General features: G+C 45.6%; 1 protein-coding gene and 1 pseudogene across 4 annotated transcripts in view; both read right to left on the bottom strand.

The window, feature by feature from the left end:
- Window positions 1-2,113: 2,113 nt before the first annotated feature.
- Window positions 2,114-21,849, bottom strand: part of LOC146176105 (transcriptional adapter 2-beta-like) — a 34,330-nt gene continuing 14,594 nt past the window's right edge. The window contains exons 10-17 of one of the 4 annotated variants that reach the window (XM_084582444.1): window positions 18,770-18,849; window positions 17,103-17,174; window positions 14,126-14,190; window positions 13,491-13,546; window positions 12,172-12,209; window positions 11,667-11,752; window positions 11,496-11,558; window positions 2,114-8,339 (exon numbers count right to left, since the gene is read on the bottom strand). In XM_084582444.1, coding sequence (XP_084438570.1) covers window positions 8,217-8,339; window positions 11,496-11,558; window positions 11,667-11,752; window positions 12,172-12,209; window positions 13,491-13,546; window positions 14,126-14,190; window positions 17,103-17,174; window positions 18,770-18,849 — 583 coding nt within the window. In that variant the 3' untranslated portion in view covers window positions 2,114-8,216. Of the gene's footprint in view, window positions 8,340-11,495; window positions 11,559-11,666; window positions 11,753-12,171; window positions 12,210-13,490; window positions 13,563-14,125; window positions 14,191-17,102; window positions 17,175-18,769; window positions 18,850-21,849 lie in introns of those variants that run through there. The other 3 variants (XM_084582445.1, XR_014701493.1, XR_014701492.1) reach the window with 3 other exon arrangements.
- LOC146176106 (uncharacterized) lies at window positions 19,289-20,914 on the bottom strand (annotated as a pseudogene).

The following is a 21,849-nucleotide window of genomic DNA, read 5'->3' as shown; positions in this document are numbered from 1 at the left end:
CCCAAGTCCGACCTTCGCGTTACCTTACAATATCTACAAAACCGAATACGCTCAAATTTCGAGGAATGGCCCCTACAGCGTAGAAGGGCGTACAGCTCAGTCTCCGTCACTTTCTGTTGGCTGCCCAACTTGAAATGCCCGTCATGGAAGACTCGCGCGTTGGTGCAGCTATGTCGAGCGGAGTTTGAATTGCCCCCTTTAGTCAGGTTGTAACCTCGCGAAATTTTAGCCAATAAAGTGACGGCAATAAAGTCAGTGGCAGTGAGCGTACGTATGAACGCTCTGACGCAAAACAATTTACAGTACGAAAAGCAGAAAAGCAATTCCTGAAGTATTTATGGCAGGTTGAAAGTGGGCCACTTGACATTAACTGTCTCATTTTCGAAAATCGAAGGTATCAATGAATTTCAATGGCATGTGCAAACGCTGATAGCGACAGTGAAGACAGCTGGGCAAACCAAATAATAAATTTTATTAGACCTCATTTCTCTGAACTTCCACCCTGTACAGACTTATGGGTGCTGCTATATCCACAAAATAAAAAAAAATGATTTTGCATCCAGCCACAGAGCTGAATTAGAAACTTGGCATTACAATTGACATGCTGATCCATAAGGCTCTTGCTAATCAGCAAGAGCTTGCAGAGAGAGTAGAACTTTTTATTTAAACCAACGGATGAGGAGCTCGGGCCCTCCGTCGCTTGCTTAAAAAATTGTGCGTCATGCAACACGGCCTTTGAGAAAAGGTCCGCATCAACACTCCAAGAAGGCAGAACCTGTGAGCATTTAAGATGTCTATACTTCTTACTTTGTTGCAATTAAACCAGTTGAGAATTAAACCTCCAGAACTCAGAAGCACCACTGCCACTCTGTATCTGGCAACAAACACCGAAAACCAGGCACATCATAAGGTTATATATTATGTTCTGTTACAGTGCTCTGTGTGCGTTCAACTCAAAAGACAGATAATTGCAATTCACAAATATCCACCTGCTAAGTATTGCTTGTTTTGGACATAAAAAGCAGGTTCACAATGAACTGCATGCTTAACCAAGATAGATCAACCATTTTCACATTAATTGCTAGGAACCCTAGTGAAAAACACCATATGAGTCGCAATAACCTCATACAGATTTCTCATACTTAACTCATACAATTCTCATTAATTCTCATATATTTCTCATATGATGAATGAGTGTAGTATAAGATTATATGACATTTGTATGAGATTGGTATGAGTTTAGTATGAGAATTTGTATGAGGTTATTGTGACTCATAGAGTTTTTTCACTAGGGAATCTATGACATGACAATGGCAATGACATGACAATCTGTGGCTAATGCATACTCCAGCAAGAAAATATTACGAAGATAGATCAACCATTTTCACATTAATTGCTAGGAATATGACATGACAATGAAATGGTGACGATGCAAAATGACACTTTCAGTTGCACGCTTCCCTTGTGAGCAAAAATCTCCTAAAATTTGTGTCCCAACACTGAGGGAGTTTGGCCTAGAATAGTGATAAAGAAACTCTCCAGGCGCACTCGTGACGTTCTCAGGAGTTGCTAACTTGTCACAGCTGTGACAATATGAAATGTAGGAGCATTTCGGCTTCAATCCTATAAAAATACATCTTTCCCGGTGGTATTCATGAGACGTCGCAGGATTTGAATATTGTCAGCTAAATGCAAACAGGAGTAGCTACTCACTACTATGTGGTGATAAGTATATGTCTAAAACATATTTCTCCAACCCACAGAGGCTAACTCGACTGTAAACCAATAAACAGGCAAACTTACAATCTGTGGCTATTGGGTACTTCTTCAAGAAGATATTACCAGCATTTTAGTAGCAAACAATTTAATGGTTAAAGGAACTGACAACTGATATTTCAAAACAATTTTTTGTGTGCGTGAAAGGGAAAGCTTGGTGTGCAGTCTTGAGAAGAGCGTGTTGCCGGGCTAGTTGGTGATCCATTGGGTAAAAAATTGCGCAAAAAACACAAAGGACAAAGAAGAACACATAAGACGTATGACAAGCGCTTGTCATACGTCTTATGTGTTCTTCTTTGTCCTTTGTGTTTTTTGCGCAATTTTTTACCCAGTGCAGTCTTGAGCCCGCAACAGTTGCACTACAAAAGATAAAACGAGTGCTGGCAAAACTGAGGAACCGCAAACACTCAACACTGCCTGGAAAAAAAAACATTACATTAAGTAAAGGGTTATCTGGCACATCTTCTCAAGACAAATGCATTAACTAATTTATGCACGCTTGTATTGTCTTACATATGCATATACAGTGTGTTTAAGCTAACTTCAGCCAAAGCTTTAAAAAAGAGGTAGGCCACTTGCATACCCAATCCAGTATACAGCTGCCACTTGTATAGAGCTGCAAGCCATCTGGCGCACCATAGGCGAGGTGGTGAAGGGTGGCTGTTCCTGGCCCTGCGGGGCTGAGACTGTGGGTTGGCGCCGTTTGCGGCGGGGGCTGGCCAGCCGCCGAATGTTTATCTGTTGTGGGCCGTTATTGCACCCGCCGCCGCTTGGGTGGTGGGCGGCAGCTGTTGCGGCGCGGTCTTTCTCTCCCTCTTTTTCTTTCTTCTCTACTTTCTCTCTTCTGTCTGCACAAGGCAGCGGAGGTGGCTCAGCTACAGAGCCAGTAACAGGCCCGTGCATTTTCTTTTCCTTCTTCCTACAGCTACAACAACAACAACCATAGGCATTTTTTATGTTGCAGTTAACTAATTAGTAATTAATATTTAAGATATTTTTAATTTACTAACTATTGCCTTTAGACAGTAAATATGATTTACAAGTTTGAGAGCACCTAGAGAGCACCATCGCCAACATATCAGCCTACCACTGGAACTGGGCTGTCAAATCCTCGAGTCATGGCCAAAGACAATTTCTTTCACTCAAACCTCGATTGAGAGCACCACAATCATGGTGTGTGAATGCGCCAATCATGTGATATTTTGTTTGGTATTTTGCAGGCTTCCTTTAGAGCTTGGAAAAAATATACGCATGAAACTTTCTTAATCGGAAATAAATGGAATGGGGTTTTCAGAAGGTGCTCTACAGTTTTGCAAATCACATTTATAGTCTAACGACCATCATTACTAAATTAATAAATATGTTCATTACTATTTAGTTATTTCAAATATAAGAAATTGCCAGTGGTGCACCAAATGGCTGGCATCTGTATGTAAGCGGTTTCTCTGGCCTAACTCAAATGTTTCATTTTCTAACCCTTAGCTAATGTAGACACCCTGTATAATGCAACAGCATTGATGCATGTTGCTATGTTACTAAAAGTGCCACTGAAACTAAAAAGGTTCCATAGCATAATGCAACTTCATCTCGTTTTATCCAAATTTCAGCACCACAGACTAGAATTCTCCATTCAAACTTGATTATGTTAATAAAGACCTCATCACTTCCATATTCACTTCACATACTTAGATCATTTGTCAGTCCCTTTAAGCAAATGACAATTGCACATCAAAATTTGTATGTACCAGCAATGCCCATGAAATGGAAAATACAATGTTCAAACTGGAGATTTCAGCAAAACAGGTCCAATATGAACAATAAGACTAAAAATTCTTCAAGCAGCTCAACCCTTTCACTGTCAGGTAGTTTTCCTCACCAATACCCACAGGGTTTTTTCAATGCAGTGGAACGCACCACAATCGTTCCACTGCAGCCAGCATTTATCAAGAGTTTGCCGAACCTTTTTGTTACCGAAGCACAGACCTGCTGTGTTAATCTACTGCATCTGCAGATGCTCTAGTGACTGACGCAAGCTAAATGTGCTTTTACGAGTTCTTTTAAAACCAATTCTGTTCTGTTACGCAATATGGTGGCACAGTACGTTTGCGACATTTTTTTTTGTTGTTTTGTTTTCAACACATCATAAAAATGGCAGGTAGTAAGCTGAAGAAAACAAACACACAGGTGGAGATGGATGTGCATGCCTGAAACATCTCTGTTGTTGCAGTGAAAGGTTTACCACCCGCCGCTTCGGGCAAAATAAAAAATGAGCTCTCTAAAGTGAAATATGTACAGGTGCATCACGTGACGTTTTCAATGAGTAACTTTACAAGAATGCAGTATGTACAACCTCGCCTCCCCTCATTTCGAAAAAACAGACTTTCCCTAGTTCTACGCCACTCTAATAAAAACATCCACCTCACACTCTTGCCACACCTTCCACACTACACTGGTCCTGGCAGACACCATCGAGAACACGCCTCACTGCTGAATTGGACGCAAAATAGCTAAGACACCTCCTGAAACACATATTCCGAGCAACAGAAAAGACAACCAGAGCCCTCAAAGGAAGTAGGAGAGAATGCAATGCATGTCCGCTAAGCTAGCAGCATCACTGCATGCCATTGCAGTGTGCGCTTCAAAACAGAAAGCTCTGGAGAGATCGATCCATGCAGAGATGTTCAGCAGGTTCAAGAGCCCCTGCACCAGAACCTGTACCATCAAGTTATCAAAAAAGGAACACCAAAAACTCCTCATTTGCCTCGGTATGCTTTGCTAGGCTTAGCCTCCAATAGTGCTAAGCCCTTCATCACAGTGGTCAAACAGGCCTTGAATGGCTGTGCATGTCGTTCTACAGCAGGTAATGGCAAACATCAAAAAATGATGCGAAGGGCAGGATGGAAAGCAGAGTTCCATCATTTCAAATAGATGGCTGATGCCATGAGCGTTCTTTCCAAAAAACATTGTGCGCAAAAATAAGCTTGGAGATACCACTTCTCACTAAGCATGAATAAAGGGCTCGTTAGGCAGGCAAGATCAAGTCACACTGTAATGGTAATGGGTTGGAAGATGCCTAAGTGCAACATATGGATGCCCAAATAAAAACCAAGAAATTCACTGACAGTTAAAACTCATAATAGAGAGATTTAGTATAGTGTGATCCACGATCCGCCACCATGACCCTCCACCATGCACGGGCAACGTGCACATGCTGACTGGTCCCGACGGTGGAGGTCTATGTGCAGACTTCTAGAATGTGGTGCTATCTATCGGTATCGAGGGTATCTTGGCAGGAACAGTAAAACGCATGGTGGCGGACGACAGTAACAGATCACGATACACTCAAGCTCTCTTAAACACTGCACCATGACCTAACTGCTGTGCATAATACTCTAAAGGTACGGACAAACTGGGCAGAGAATGTTCACCGCATGCCGGCATCAGAAGGACTCCCGTGCAGCAAATAGGCCACATCCGTGCCGCGCGGCTTCTGCCCTGAAGGTCACGTGACTGCGAAGGTCAGGTAAGTTCGCCTTGTATCGGACTGCGTGAGCACAGGTGCGATTCTTTTATTGCGAAAGCAATACTACGCCAGATCTAACCGTTCATTGCTGTGGGCTGTGTCCGTGGTCCCTCATAAAAAAATTACAAGAGTTCAACGCCGCTAACCAAATATTGAGCGAAAGCATTAGCTGCGGGTGACCGAGCGTTCTTTTTTTTTTCTTCCTCAGCTCACATTTAAAACCCCGCTTTAACCAAGCTGTATAAACATGCCTTAGTGGCCTATATGGGTAACGTGAATGCCACGGTCCTAGCAGGCCAATTCTAATATAACTGCCCCATGTGAAATGAGAGACCCAAGTTGGCAGCTCCTGCCAAATGAGAAGCGGCTCCGACCGCGCCACACCGACTACTCGAGTTGGGAGCCCATCTCTCACATTTGTGTCCCGTAGGCTGTGACGTCACAGCGTCACGTGGGTAAGACGTGGCTACCCGCCGCGCTACGCCGACCGCTTGAGTTGGTAGCCCAGCTACCACGTGGGTAAGACGTACGTGGCTACCGCCGCGCTACGCTGAAGGCTCGAAACCTAGAGTAGTATTGGCAATAAAAAAATCAGTCTGCCATGACGTTTGAATTCACGTCCCCCCTATGCCACGGGCAGGAGCTGCCAACTCGTGTCGCTCCTTTCATACGGGAGGGTGATATCAGAATCAGCCTGCCAGAACAGTTTGCATTCTCACTACCCCTACGACACGCAGGCATGTAGGAGAATAATGTAGCAGGCAAAAGAAGTTTCCGCCGTTGCTTTCGCAATTCAACTAAGGTTAACCAGAGCTAAACAACCAAATTTTTTCGGCCAGCAGACCGCATTCCTGCTTCTCGTCATCGACCACAATGATCGAGTTTGCACCGCAGCACACCGCTCAAGCATTCTAAACAAGTGTACTATCCTGTTTACACTTTTCTTGACGTGAATGTTCAGCGGGAGCTCGGATCCAGTATGAAAACAACTCGACTGCGAGATAGAATACTTTGCAGATGATTGGCCGGTTGATTTTCACGGGGAATAACCGAATGGTCTCAAAAAACTGTTCCAAAATGTTCTCTTACTGAGGCTGCTGTTATGTGGAGACATAAAAGGAAAATGCTTGCTTTGTCGTGGCTGGCACAAAACACTTGATTGTGGTCTCACCGCGGCCGACACTGGAAGTTAACTTCGGTAGCAGCCATGAGGTGGCGACACCGACACTGATATTGCTGAGCCAGACGTCTTTCATTGGCTTTGCCAGATTAGCTGCCCGCAGCAAGCAGTCGAAAATGGCTCCTCGACCCATTTTCAAGTTTCGCGGCCGCCGGCAACATGCTGCGCGAGTTTTCTCGCCAGTGTGTCCGTACCCTAATACCGTTTTGATCGCAACACAAAAATAAAAAGAAAACATTCAGTTTAACCGAGCTGTGAAATTGCCTTTTTTTTTTTTGCATTTAGTAACCCTCCGCTTTGCCTCTACTGTCACATTACAAATAACCAAATTTTGTCGCAAACAATAAACAAAGGTCCATTTGTATTCAAAGCTATAATACCTTTCATACCAGTGGAGTAAAATATCACCAGAGTGAACCAGGCCATGAATAAACATAAGCTAGCACCTGCCTCTAACAAGCACTAAATTCATGCTTTTGCACACATCATTGTTACACCTCAAATGCATGCTCACACAAAGACCGAACAAAAGAGCACCACAGGAATCACAGTACCCGGCTGTTTTCCTCTTGTTCAATCAAACTGGACATTGTCCCTTCCACCGGTCGCGAGTTCAGTCTCGAGGCTCTTTCCTTCAACGGACTGCGTTCCTGAATACGAAAAGGTTGCTACCTTTGTAACCACACAGAGACTTGATTCTTGCGGTGACCATTCCTGACACCAAGCTTGCCCGGTTCTGTGCACACAAGACTCGCTGTGCGTATTCTCTATGCACTTCTTCCTTTTCCAGCTGGGTGGTTGCTGCTCTCTGCAACTTCCCCACACTTTCAAGTATTACGAAGAAGCCCGCTCCTTCTATCGTACAGCACTAACAGGAACAGCAGCAGGACTGTGGCGTCAACTTCCCTGCTGCCGACTGGTTGCATACCAACAATGAAGATACCAGCAACCCCAGTGTTGCAGATGGCAGTAGTGTCACGCATGCTTACAGCAGCTCAGACCTAGCACTTGGATCAGCACAGGGATGACATCAACCTCAACAAAGTTATTTGTGGTGCCAACATTTACCAATAATGGTTAGCTGAGCACTTTTCAACATGCGTACAGTCCAGTTCGGCATAATAGGGAACACCTCTATGCCTGCAACCAATGATTATTCCCCCAGGTGCAAGGGCATACCATGCTTCTTGATATTTTCTAAGCAGCATTCTGATTAACAAATCATCCTTGCATGGAACTCTACAAAGTTTTACAAAGGTGCTATAATTTAATTTGGCTCTTCAATAGCCAGATTGGCATTCACTTTTATACAGTATTGTTTGCTATACACTGCTTTAAATACAGTAGCGAACTTCACCGTGGGAAGCTCGTCTTCAGTGCTGCCTTTGTGTTCCCAGCATCAAGCCTCTTTTGGCGGTATTATCTGCCCGTCTGTTCTGGACTACAGGTATGCACGAATAACAGGTACAGCCAACAGCAGGGCAGCAAAGCACAAGCCTTGCTTCTGTAAGCAACTCTGCATTGGGGGTCACTGGCACCAGTCGAAGTTACTGCTAGGAACGAGGCCACGACAGAAGTGCCACGCTCTCTTCTCAGCTGGGCGAACTGAAGGAAGCTCTCAGTCACGCTCAACTTGCACCGTATGGCTACTGATGAGAACTGGCAGCATGGTGGTGGTAGTGGCAAGGGCAACGACGGCCTGTCCATCACTCTTGATCACTAGGGCGGGGGTCATCGTCAGATGGCCGAGATCCAGCCGCTATTGGCAAAGTGGTTCAAGATCCGACGAGAGAGCGACTTGTCCAGCCCCGCCGGCGAGCGGAACTTGGCTGTGTTGCCCTTCTGCCGCTGTGATTGGTCCTGCACGGTACAAAGATCAAGGACTCTTTACTAAACAGTGGTCTACTAACTAAACAACTCTTTTTGACAGCTCTTATATAGTTGGGCAAACTGAGCTTCCAGCAGGGTTCATACAATAAAACCTCAGTAATTCAGACCGATCAACATCGAAATCCCAGAAAATTTGAAGAAATATTGAATTTCTGCGTTTTCCAACAGAAGTTGGGCCAGACAAATCAACCAGCTGCCCATACAAGTTCGGTTAATTCAAAGATCAGGAAGGGGGTTATATTAGGAAATGCCAAATCATGTATTCACCCAAAGTCGCCGCGATTCGCATAGCGGCCCTTCCATTAACTATCGACACTCCCGTCGGTGCAGTTTCTGCATTGAACAAGCGTGGAACGCTTTTCGGACTGGTGAAGCATGTGGCCGGTCGTAAAGTCAAAAGTGCGAACTCAACGAATGATGGGTGTCGGCTCTTCCATCAACCATCGACACTCCCTGAAAATGCCGTGTCACGCAACCAGACGCGACCGATGTGCAGAAAGCGAGCGTCGCCGCGATTCTCATAGCGGCCCTTCCATAAACTATCGACACTCCCGTAGGTGCCGTTTGTGCTGCACAGAAAAAGTTAAAAATTCTTTTTGAGACGCGCACACCGTAAATTTGCTGTAGCCCCCCTGATACATCTTTTATCTTGTTCTTATTAACAGTGCCATGCTTTGGTTTCGTTTGTAAGTTGACCCCCCCCCCCCCCCCCTTCCCTTTCAGATTTTATAATTTTAAAAAGGGGTCAACTTGCAATCGTGTAAATACAGCAATTCAAATATCTTTTGTGGCCTCAATGACTTCAAATTTATTAATTTTGCTGTATGTATACTACCTGTTGCACTGCTCTAAGCATATTGAAATAACCTTGTCCCGACCTATCTGTTTGCCTGTTAGGGGTTAAATTTCGCACAGAGTTGGCATTTAGTGGAAATTTCTTATTTATGTTATCTTCGTGTGAAGTATGGCATTTTCACGTACATAACTAACCCCTACATATAACCTGCACCATGAAATTCAACACTGCAAAGAGAATTTTCAGTTTGGAGTGAATAGTATGCGACTGGAACTGTAGCAGTGAAAAGAAAGAGCTTGCTAGCATTTGCCAAAAGAGATGTTTGCAGAATTCACTAAAGCAACTGAAATAAAAATTAAACAAAATGAAAGTAAATATGGTTAAACAGTGAAAAACAGAAGTAAGCTAAGCATCATAGTCTCAAGATTTTACTATGAGATTATTTACTGGCACTCATTCAAAATGTATAAAGGCAAGGCACAAAGGTAGTTTTCAGACACGATTTATCACCAAACAGATTTGAGCGTACAAGCGTGAAAGAAATTTCAGACGTGTCGCATCTCACGGTGAAATGCCCACCTCCTATTTCATTTGCGTTGCATACAGTCACTGCATGCAGTCACTGCGCTTTTGTAGCGCTGCCAGAGATGAGGCTTTGGCCTAAACTGTCTGTTACCCAAAAATCGAAAGATGCTAACGAAGGTGCAACGCGTGCGCCGGAAATGGTGTGCCGCTTGCATCATGCCCCTAAATGGCTTGAATACTAGTCAGAGGACACAGTACTCGCAATTTCTGACAAAGGCCCTTGCGTAAATCAGCCGTAAACCAACAACGGCATCATATCTTTTCCGAAGCAAGCGAGCAGCTTGCTGCCATGCTGTCAACACATCTCACAGTGCATCCACAGCTTGCATATGCCTCAAAGCAAGCCGAGATAAGAAACATTTTTGAGCATGCGCATTCGTTAGCTACACAGTCGCCGCGTACACCCAAATAAAATGCCTCGAGTATTAGAATAGTTTTGCGCATCACTGCTCCGGACGGCAGCGCGCCTTCAACATGGGCCAGGACTGTGACCACAAGGAAATGGCAGTCCTCCTTGCGACAAAGACAGCACACCCGCATCGGAACACTTCACAGTGCCGGCTTTCTCATCATGGTACTTGAAATTATTTCAAACACCGAAAGATGCAAAGTAGGGGGGGGGCGCAAATATTAAAATTTTAGAATATGAATTGGATAAGAATATGGGAAAAAATGCCTTCGAATCCTGAATAGGAAATCTGGTCAGTTAAAAAACAAACAAAAAAAAAAAAAAGACTGAAAATTACAATATAGCAAACACTGTTCGTAATTTTTTATTTCTTTTTTTAGAAATCACATGGTATTCTTAAATAAAATTAACTAGAAATACTTCCTAGTTTGCACAGACTAACAGGAAGGCTAGTGTTAGTGTTCCCGTTCTAAAAAGGTGTACAACCCGCGTTAATTCAGATCACTCGGACTCTCGCCAGGCTCCCACCAAACGCTCATGTACCAAGTCAGTGGCTCATTTACTCGGATGCCCCATAGACGGCATGGGAGAATTCGGCCAGATTTCCAAAGCGGCACTGTATTGGAAGTATGACGTGCTCAAAAAGACAATCGACCAGATGTTCATCTTCGGGACTTGAACAGCACTCCTCTGACATGCATGCATGCAACGGCAGGCGTGTTAACGCCTGACAGGACAGCAGAATCTCCAGCTGCACAGTTTCGTTTTCAAGGCTTCGCCACCAGCCAGCCAACTGCAACAGCTGGTTGATCAGTCTGTCAAACGAGTCCGCTTTGCAGTAGCAGTACCTGTAGTGCCGCTGACATCTATCGGAGAAACGAACACCCGGCCACGGAGGCTACAAAGGCTATCGGCAGTTTTTCTGATGAGCATGAGATAGCAATAGTACCAATACCGCTCGTGCGAAAGCTTCCTGCCTTGGCTTACAGTCACCACATTAGATGACGATTGTTGATTCTGACCAAGTCAGGCCAGTACTCCGAGCAAACAGAGCATTACGCAGGAACTGCCAATGAATCCCACCTCTGGGCGAAATTCCAAGCCCAAACAAGTGAATGGATAAGCTAAGAGATGTTTTTGCACATATTCCGAGCAACACAACACCACTCGGTATACAAAGGAAAGGCATACAAAGGCTACCAACACACAAATGCATGAATGTGTCGGCAGCTGGTGGTCACTTATGTGGATAATTTGCAGCTTGCAAAGAACGCAAGCATAATCAGGCAGGCCTGCACACCACTGTCCAGCTCATTCAGAACAGAGGGGACCTCACCTTCAGCACCACAGTCTTAAAGGTGATGTAGCAAGCAGGGCTGATTCCCATGGACTGGCACAGCTAAAAAAAAGGAAGAAGACCGGGAATTACAAGGAAAGGATACACACACAACCACTTCATTCAGCTCAGCAAACCCAACCAGAGAAGGGTGGAATGCGGCAAACGCACCTTCTTCTCCTTGTCGGAGAGCAATTCGTAGCCGGGCAAGCTGGTGATGTCGGTAGCCTCCTTGGAGTCTTCCCTTGTGTCACCTTCTGGCCCGCAGCACAGAGTCAACAGTACGGGAGGGACAACGAAAAGAGAATGGATAAAAAAACACATATCATCACAATGCGGCCATCGCTCAACACGGTGCCTTCGTATCCCCCTTTAGAACACGCAAAATCAGCATCAACATTCTTTTTCACAACATTCCAAGCCAAGAAATTGCAAGCTTCACAGAGCAGTCTGTTGCAACAAATTTTGTGCTTGCCAATGGCTCGGTACCACTTACAATAATGCAGTGGCAACGGAAGACTCTGGAAAGCCAAACATTGCAAGCCTCATGCTAAGCTTTCCAAAAGTGCATACGCCAGCCCACTGCTCAGGGCAACAGTGCACCACAAGAGGCGCAATAAATGCTAGCCCCATCACTGCACTAGGACCCCATGTAACTTGTGTAGCAATGACATACCTTGATCGTTTAGTAAAGTGTCGACGCCTCCTTTTTCTCTGCAACAGAGAGGGACAAGAAAAAGAGGCAACATATCAGGCCATGAAGGGTGCAAGGCACACAAAGCACCAGCCTTACATCACTAAGAAAGAAATGACTATTGAGCCACATCAGCCAACCAGAGAAATTTGGTCAGGTTATACGGCTTAACATTTCAATGCAATGTCAGCTGCAAAAGATGCCGCAGTGGAAGGCGCCAGAAATTTCGACCACGTTGCCAGTCAAGCACTCGAACCATTAAGCCACTGCGGCAGGGCCCAGCAGAATAGAACAGGGCTGCTCAGCTCATCGATAAGCTGCACTTCGGCTGCGGAGCAGTAAACAGGCACCCGGGTCATCAAGATAAGCAGTCGCGCACCGCAACCACTGAGCCACCGCAACGGGGCCGAGGAGGGAAACGGCTCCTGAGCTCATCTGCACTCTGCACAACCCGCTCAGGTTTATGAAGACCACTTCAGGCATAGTTCATTGAAAATCTTGCGCTTCAGTCTCTGGCTCCCTTTGACTGTAATAAAATGGACCATACAAAACGATGCACACAACAAAAATGTACCTCTGCCCTTGGAAATCAGCTCAGAACAAAATGCATTCGCTATGCCAATATAAAAAGCCTTCAATCAGTAGGTGCGGCATTTATAAAATGAGCCAACAAGAACAATCATGCTGCAGCCCTGTGTTATTTGGAGAGCTTCTGCAAGCGACCGGTGCCAACAGACAAGACTGGCACTGAACTACTACTGCACATTACTGACCAGCCTGAATGGACAATGCACATTGCAGTTCCAATTTAGTTGGCAAGGCACGAGAAGTTTTACTTGCACAAGTAATTCATGTGCTTCAATTCTTGCGGTTCGGGTAGGCTGCCTGTTCCCCACAGCAAGAGCATAACAAGAATAAGGAACATTTAAATGTTGAGCCCCTGTGACCTCTAGCCTGCCTTGAGTGACAGCCAAGCCGATTTTAATGTTTTTTGAATACTACAAAGCTGTCACTTAATGTTCACCTCAACTTGCCTTTGTGACAGCTGCAGTCATTTGCATGAAGAGCTCCTGTAAATATTGCTACTAACAGAAAGAGTGCAGCTCATTTAGCACTTAAACTGTTACAAGATTTTACAGCAGCAGCAGCTGCTTTTCTGCGATATTCGTCAGGAGAGCGCTTAAGTGTGCATGAAGACTGAGCGGGTGCTGTAGGAAACTTGTGCGGGCAACCAGGATGGACAAAACAAGGAATCCCGTATGCACAAAACTAGAAAAGAAAAGAGATGACTGGGTACTCACTCGTATTTTTTTGATGCCGTTGAGATGGGCTTTTTGTGAACGGAGCTGGCGGGTACCTGCATTGAGGGCATACTGATGTGGCGTGAGCGCCCCTCCCCATCCTATAAGCAAGTCGGCACGAAAATGACATGCGTGCATATGCACTAACACTTCTGCCACTGCACAAGATCTGCGAGGGCTTTGTCAAGCAATGTAACATTGTCCATGTTCAGCATCCACAGAGAATGCCTGCAGGGATGATTGCAAGTGGGTAGGTAATAGGCATTGCTGATGGTTGCAATAATGCTATTATTGCAAATGGAGGTTAGCCCATTTTATAACTACAGCACGGACTTCACATGCACCACACGAAAGAGAAGGATAGGCATCACAGCAAATTCTAGATTACTTATTATGAAAAACATGGTGTAAATATGGTGCAACCCAAAAGCCTCTTCAACAAGCATGAGCCTTGAAAAGTCAACACTGCGTATATGCAAGGCTGCTCTTGATCCTCATGGCAAAAGGAAATTTATATCTGCCTGTTTCCCAAGAAGGCAACGCGAGCGATGAACCTTGTTACTTCCACGGCTTACGACACATGCCAATGTCATTCCACACATGCTTGTCAGCAATAGGTGAGAGGTAACACTTACAGACTTCTTTTTGACCTCCTTGCGTTTTTCCCGTCGATGCCTTGCAATGTCGAACTCTGAGCACTCTGCACAAAGGAAGAAGCCCACACATACCCTCAGTCATGTGTGCGGCAAATTAGAAAGCAACTGTAGATAGCATGAGGCCCAAAACAGAAAAGCGTTTGCTGCCTAGGTGATAAATGAGTCCAAGTGCTACGGAAACGTAGTCCTACGAATTGCCCGTAGAAGCCCATGCAGTGCATCAAAAGTATCTTCACCTAATTGCTTTTTCAGCTTCGCCTAAACACAAGTTATGTATTCTCTTGCCTCAGCTAATATCTCTCAAGCTTTCTTGTCTCAAGGAACCCAAACAGCTGTCATGTGACAAGAAGCCCTGATGGCGTGACCTATCAGTGTAAAAGATGCTTATATATTGCTTTCTCATCTGCAAGTCCCGATTACGGTGCCCTTATGTAGCAGGAATGTCTTTGAGGAGGGTGCGCCAGCTTCCCACTGTTGCTTCAAACGCCACTGACTACATTGTTAAAAAGGAGTATAGACACGTATATTTTCTGTTTTGGAATTTTTGCTTTGATCGATCCACGATGGTCTAAAACAGAGAGACTGTGACCCAAAAAGCCCCATCACAGTCCAATTAATTAATTATCAAGTAATATATCAGGACCAGTTTCAGTTTCGATCTCTCCGAGCACAAGCGCGTGATGACGTCAAAGATGCGAGAACGCCACATGAGCACCTCCTAAAGGCAAGACTGGCGATCACGTACACACAAAATCTAGAGACGCATACGGGTACCGTTTGTTCGTCTGCTTGCAATCGCACGTACAAGAAAATGTCGTCGAGCAGCGCTTCAGCATAGCATAATTAGTACTCTGACGTTTCACCCTAAGGAGCTGATGTTATTCGCATTTCCAAGCACTCTGATCTCCACCCGCTCGCCAGCGACTTGAGTGAAAATGCAGGAATTAACCGCATGCAGCCACGAAAGCTTGGTCAGTTGGTGTGCTGGAGATGTCAACAAGTAGGGCATATTGAACAAAGGAACTAATTACTGTGAAAATGCTGCTACCTCAGCCCGGTTTTCTAGCGCCGTGAGCCCCAAGCAGGCGCCCAAAAAAAAAGCATTCATTTAGTAGAGAATTATAGCACGGCACGTTCAGTCACCGTCACCCACCGTGACCTGCTACTGCGCGGCTCCCGTGCTCACGCGCTGATTGATCCTAACGCGGCAGGCCTGAGTGCCGCCATCCAAGCATGTGGCGCCATCTGATACCAGAGCTTTGCACTTGAAAAGCACGTTGACCACGAAATCGGTGCCAGGTGAAGTAACTGTAACGTGCAGCAACGAAGATGGTGTGAAAGGCCATCGAGTCAAGCCACCAGAAGCACAGAGCTTTCCCAGGGGTGCCCAATTGATACAGACAGAGTGAGCTATCCTGTGTCATCACGGCTCTTTGCTCTACTGACTTCACGTCACAGTTGTTTGATAGCGTCATGTTGTTTACCCATGTACAAGTTTTCGTCAGAGATGTCACTGTCGATGAGTTTTGAAAAACGGAGCCTTTGCCTAGCTTGCGTTTACCATCAAATTAAAATATCTTCGCAGCAGCGTGGGAGGTTCGGATTGCTTGGGGAGCATCTGTGTATAGCCAGGAAAGCACCTGTATCAATTCCGACGATTCAAAAATTGGTGTCTATACTCCTTTAACGGGCCATCGCAGAGCATCAGCGCTTCGTCATTGATAGCAGATAACAGGGTGCAGCGATGCAGTGTGCCCGGAGCACCTCTTATCTCTACCTTTAATAATGAAGCGTGAATCTAAACATTGTGCATTTCGCACCATGGTCGCGATGAGGGAACAGCACTAGGCCAACAAGGCCCAATACAGCAACCTTGTCGAAATGGAGCCAATAGCAGCGGGTGTTTCACTCGACTTCGTTCCTTTGTTTTCCACTTTGGTGGGTTCAGTTATGGCCAGCAACGAAAATACAGGAATAGCCTGAAACACAATCTTTTGAATGAGACTAAGATTATGCCCGCAGAGTGCATACTTCTCGAACTGCAGGCAATCGAAGTTCAACGCAATTTGACCTCAATATAAATTGCAACACGCACAGATCCATGTCTTTGGGATGCTATAACGCAAGAATTAGGCGGTATTTCATAACCAAACTTCTAAGGTAGCTGTGGAAAGATCTCAGGGTAGCGAAAATGAAGAGATCAAAAATTCGATACAGATTTTTGGCCGCGAAGACCCGGGCCCCCATTGCATACCAATGAGCTTCTACTACTCTAGCAAGCATAAAGCAAGAACTTGATCTCAGACAGCCATGGGAACGGTAGAATGGGATTGTAATCACCTTCATTCATTCCCAGAATGTACTTGTCATCATGCCAAGTCCTGAGCACCACCACACACTAGACCCAAGCCTTTGTGAAAGATGCCCCTCCAAAACAGCATACTATTTTTAAATTTTGCCATACAGTAGAATATCATGATATTGATACGTGGCAGAAGGATGGTTCAGGAAAACAAAACAGCTGATAACAGGCGTAAGTGTTCTGGCAAGCACCAACCATTGCTTCAGCTTCGTCACCGCTCTCGCCCCTCAAGCTGTTATTTTGAGATATCTCTCTCTGTTGTCCATCGTTGTCTTCTTCAATGGCATATACGTAAACAATATAATTGGACCTAATCCAAACTTGGGGATGAGACAAAGTTTTCAGTGTCCTATTTTGTAAAGAATATGCTACGGTACTGAAATATGTGAACAGCTTTTCAAGCATGGAGAATATGAACATGCGAGCACCTACACAGCTGGATGTAAAGAACAGAAAAGATGCATACAGCAACCTTGTACCACCCGCCCCCCTCAACCCTCTGCCATTTTCTCAGCCCAGAAAAAACATGGAGAGCAAGTAAATTCCAATTGCATGCTTCTCTCAAGGTTTGATGCCACGGAAAGCATAGCTTACCGTCCAGCTTGGTAATTCCGTTCCGCCGGTACCTCAACAACTCCTTGACTCTGGTCTTGAGCTCCTTTTCTCCTGCGTCATGTTCAACACGGAAAATGTTCGCCGAAGTTCACAACGCACCAGAATCAAACTTTGTCACACTCTTTTTTCCAATCTCAAATAAAGCGCATTATGAGAGCACTATCACAATGCTATCCATTAAAATGAAAGGCAGACACGGAAGGCAAAGCTTTACAATGGCATGCACAGGGTCTTCCATTCTAGGGTTGAACACATCAGTGCTCCCGGACACTCTTCGGAGCATCAGCGCGTCCAACACTACCGCAGAGTTGCACTGCACAGTTGCTACCATAACGCACAGCAGGCTTCAGTGCCAGCACTGTCCTTATGCCTTGCCTAGACCTAATAATTCAGCAGGAGCAGATAGTTGCAACGACACCAACTTCATTACACATCTTTTACATCACGAGTTGCGCAGAGTTCTGAAGCTGCACTTCATAAAAAGAATAAGAAAGGCAAGTAATGACATGGATTTACAAAAAATTGCATTTATGCTGGGTACTACTAGCTTACAGCAAACATCCAGCATTCAGATACTCAATGCAACAAAAATAACGAAAACTGCACGCTTAGAACCGGAGAAAAGCTCACGGCAACAAATGAAGGCGGCGAAAAAAAGCTTGGACCTAAAAAATAGTGAAACAAGATACAGTGCCTTCATTACTCCTCTGGATAGCAAAAACGTCTTTTCGGCACCGATGGTCTCAGCAAGCATCAGGAGCACAATCTGGACCAACCAGAGTTTCCCTGCCGCCGCTGTTTCGCAGCATGCAGAAAAGCAGCCGAGCCAGCACGCTTCTGTTACGAGGCTGCGACACACACGGGGTGCGTTCTCCTCTAGCCCTCGGGTGCTTTCGTGGTTTCGCTCTACTTGCAGCACTTTTTGGGGATACCTCCTGAACACTTTGCTGTCCCAGCTAGATTTCCCACGCGGCGGTCGGCAGCTAATAGCACACCTGCATCCCTTTTTGTTTGTCACATTTTCTTCCGCTTTCGAAGCCGCATCGAGGGCTCCATTTTGGTAGGAAAAGAAGCAAAAGGGCTGAGATTGTGATGGCAGTAATTTCCAAAATGCGGAGCCGTGCAAGATCATAGTTCTTTACTATGCTTCTTCATAAAAAAATGACATTTATATCGTTCTTTTTCTTGAAAAACATGCAGCATTTCTGCTTCAAACTTCGCCACAGGATAAAAATGAGCATAATAAATAAAAATTACAAAATCCAAAAATCTACTTTCTGAACATTTTTTTTGGCACTAAAGACCTGCTTCCCCACTCAAGCGAGAGAGAGAAAAAGGGGCAGCAGCTCGAAACGCATGCCTAATCGCTTTGCCAGAGCAATAATGTACTCGTTCATGTATATGGCATAAGAACTACACCACGCAAGTCTGCATTGTCGCAAGACAGCCTTGTTCAATATTAGGGAGTCCCCAGCAAAAATGCACTTCAAGCGCTACAAGTGCAATTCCTGCCGTACACTACCTACAAATCTACTCGCTGCTATCAATCCCCATGGGACACAAGCTGAGATGTGTCTCCTCTCTCTCCCTCTGCATACCCCCCTCCTTTTCTGAAAGCAATGCAAGAATGGGGGGTGACTACTCACTCTCAAGGTTCTCCAGTAGCTGTTCGTGCTCAGCTGCCGACTGGAACTGGCAGAATATCCGCATCTTTTCCTGTAGCTCTCTGCACAGAAAACAATAACGGCAATACACTCGGTGACTATCCCTCAACCAAAGCATGGAGAAAATACTGCAAGTTGCGGGAGAGTAAACGCACTTCCAAGAGAAACCTGAACCCAGCACGAGCTTCGCAACATCTGCACGATTCGCACCAGCCAAACTGCCGATTGGCCACAGTTGCAAGTACACAGCACTCAGACGATACAACCACTTTCGGAAGCTCTGAATAGACTTGCTTGCTGTACAATGGAGCCAGCCTTTAATGGGACAAAACACAGGCCAAAATATGTCATGAGATTATGGCGGAGATGAAAAGATTTTGCCTCATATAGTGCAGATCAAGCACTACGATATCAAAGAAAAGGGGCTTTACAATATTAATTTGCCATTGAAAATGGCATAAAAACAACTGATGCGCTATCTAGCGGAGAAAACCTATTACTTTCACTGTAGTACCCTATGTGACTACATGTCCGGAAAAATATCACCAATTTTTCGTAACTGCACACTGTTCTTTTTTCTTCTAGGAGTGCGCGTCCTAATTTATATTTTTCACTCTCTCCAGTGAGTCTTTAAATAAAAACCACCCTTCTTTTCGCCCCGTGAGAGGCATGTTTTCAGGTTTTGCTATTAGACGGCACCACAGTGGAATTCCGTGAATGGAGTGATCATAGTGCCCACAAAAACTAAGCCATTTGCCTCGGCAGCCTTGTGACAGCACCATGAGTCAGCACCCTCCAGGCAGAGGGCATGGTGAGACTCCACATCAGCAGGAAGCCATCACTGCATGCTGCATTGCAGCCACATTATTCGGACTGTTTCTCAAAGCCCAGCTATAATAGTCTGTCAGCTTGTTGGTGAGAACTTTTGTCAGCCTGCCTTTCCCTCCCAACGACATTTCACTCTTTTGCACTAGGTTGCGCAGTGCACTCCCCATTCTTTTTTGCACATGATCGAGGCCTTCCTCCCTCACAACAGGGACTAGCCCATAAACATTCTCTTTCGCAAGGGCAGAGTAGGTGACACTGCCTCCATCCTCCCAGCTTGGCATCTGTGCTGCTTACGCCAGCTTGAGTACAAGGTGTCTTCAGGTTTCAGTCCTGTCTGACACCCGAGGCAGGACAATAGCATCCCAAATCAGGCCAGTGTGTGACTCAATCACTGCTCCAACTCCAATGTGGGATGCGTGTCCAGCCTTATGGCAGGTGCCATCATAGACTACAGTAATGTCTCTGGTAAATCCTGGGTCCATTTCCTTGTAGGCCTTTTTCACAGCAGCTGCTAATTCAGAACAGAAGTCCTCTATGCACTGAGTCGCTGAATGTTTTCTTTAGGTGCCCTTGGTAGGTCTTGTGATGAAGTCCTCTGTGGGACACATTCATTGCAGCCCAAAAGTCATTGACAGCTGTCTGCCCTTTTCCAATTTGCTTTATAGCCATAAAGGCCCGGATATTGACGTCGAACGCCTTTCCTTTGTTCTGGCGTGGCAAACTCCACGAACTTGCAACAATCCCACAATGTGGGCATATCAGCTCAAGCTTTGTAGCTAGCCCAGGCTGGGTGCCTATTCGAACAGACAGTCCAGTTGCAAAGCAACGCTGACTCAAAGTACTGGAAAGCAAATAGCCAAGCACACACATTTGCGCAAGGCAAAATACCTCATCTTCTGCAGTAGCAGTGGCAAGTGTGGGATCGGGCAACATCGCTTGAAATTTTCGTAGTGTCGCGGCAGTAGCGTCGAGTTTGTTTTTCACAGCAGCACGTCGTGCCTACACCGCCTCGACCTTTTCGGGAGTCAGAAAGTGCATTTTCATGCGTACTGTGGACGACGCGCTACCGCTCACTGCGACAGACGCAATGCGGGATCGCTGAGGTTGATGCGGTCGGGCCAGAAGGTATATTTGAAACGCCGTCTCCTTGTGTTGATGACATGGAAGATATGCCACTGGAAGTGGCAATGCAGTCGTCTTGTAGCAATGTACCAGAGGCAGCAATGCTGAAAGCATCTCTGCAATTGTTGGCAACGCACTTCGCTCACTTTGCCATGCGGGTGGCAATCATAGCACAACACCATGCACCGAACGCGTGCAGTGCTTTGAACTTCTCAGCATGCATCGTGACCGACCGTGCGCAATCCACGAAGTGCACAAAACCGTTCAAAACGCGCCAACAGAATCCGTAATGAGGGATGACAACGGCGATCTCAAAAATGGCAAAACGTAAAGCGATTCAAGCGAGCGCACAAAGAACGCCAGCACAGTAGGCAGCCGGAGCAGATGACGCGCCAGGGAGAAACCACTGCGTCAGCGTGTGCAGCAAGCAGTCGCATGATCCCCCACGTCCTCAAGGAGCACGCGCTTCGTCCAATCATGGCCCAATCCGAGACTCGGGAAACTCAACAACCCCCGCGAGGACCCCAATCACAGGCGAGCCATGCTTCTACCATGCCGTGGACGCCGCCGGTGAAGGCAGCATGGCAAAGGGAAAGCATTCACAAGCAAAACAAGACCAAGGTGGCGGCGCTCAGTTCAGAGGCATAGAAATGGTGCGCGCGCAAAGTTTGGGTACTTTTGCTGTTCGGCTCAGGGGCTGCCACGCCCAGTTATATATCTAATTTGAAGTACTTCCACAATGAATTAGGCGTTCATAATTACAGAAAAGGTAACTAGTTTATAACACATATAGCCAAGATATGTACTTTTTGAACAACTGACTTTTTCGGGATTTTTCGACTTCCGAAGCCCTTCCACGTCCTCCCTTAGGGAAAAAACAAGCTAAGTCATGCAGCAGCGCGGTTCATCCTAATTTAAGAACGCATGGGGGGTTCGTAAAAAGCACTTTCACTGTTCATGCTATTTATGAATAGTTAGACTAGTGAAAGTTCAGTACGAATCAAACAATAATTACAGTGTAGACCGCTTATAACGTAAGTCGCGGGAGTTGCGAAAATCTCCGCTATAAGCGGTACCGCGTTATAACCAAAACATCGCGTTTTTAGGCTGTT

This window comes from Amblyomma maculatum, chromosome 10 (assembly GCF_055883805.1).
Source record: "Amblyomma maculatum isolate TAMU_Amacu chromosome 10, ASM5588380v1, whole genome shotgun sequence".
Taxonomy (NCBI): Eukaryota; Metazoa; Arthropoda; class Arachnida; order Ixodida; family Ixodidae; genus Amblyomma; species Amblyomma maculatum.
The sequence above is the reverse complement of the archived record's forward strand: the minus strand, read 5'-3'. Positions and strand labels throughout refer to the sequence as shown.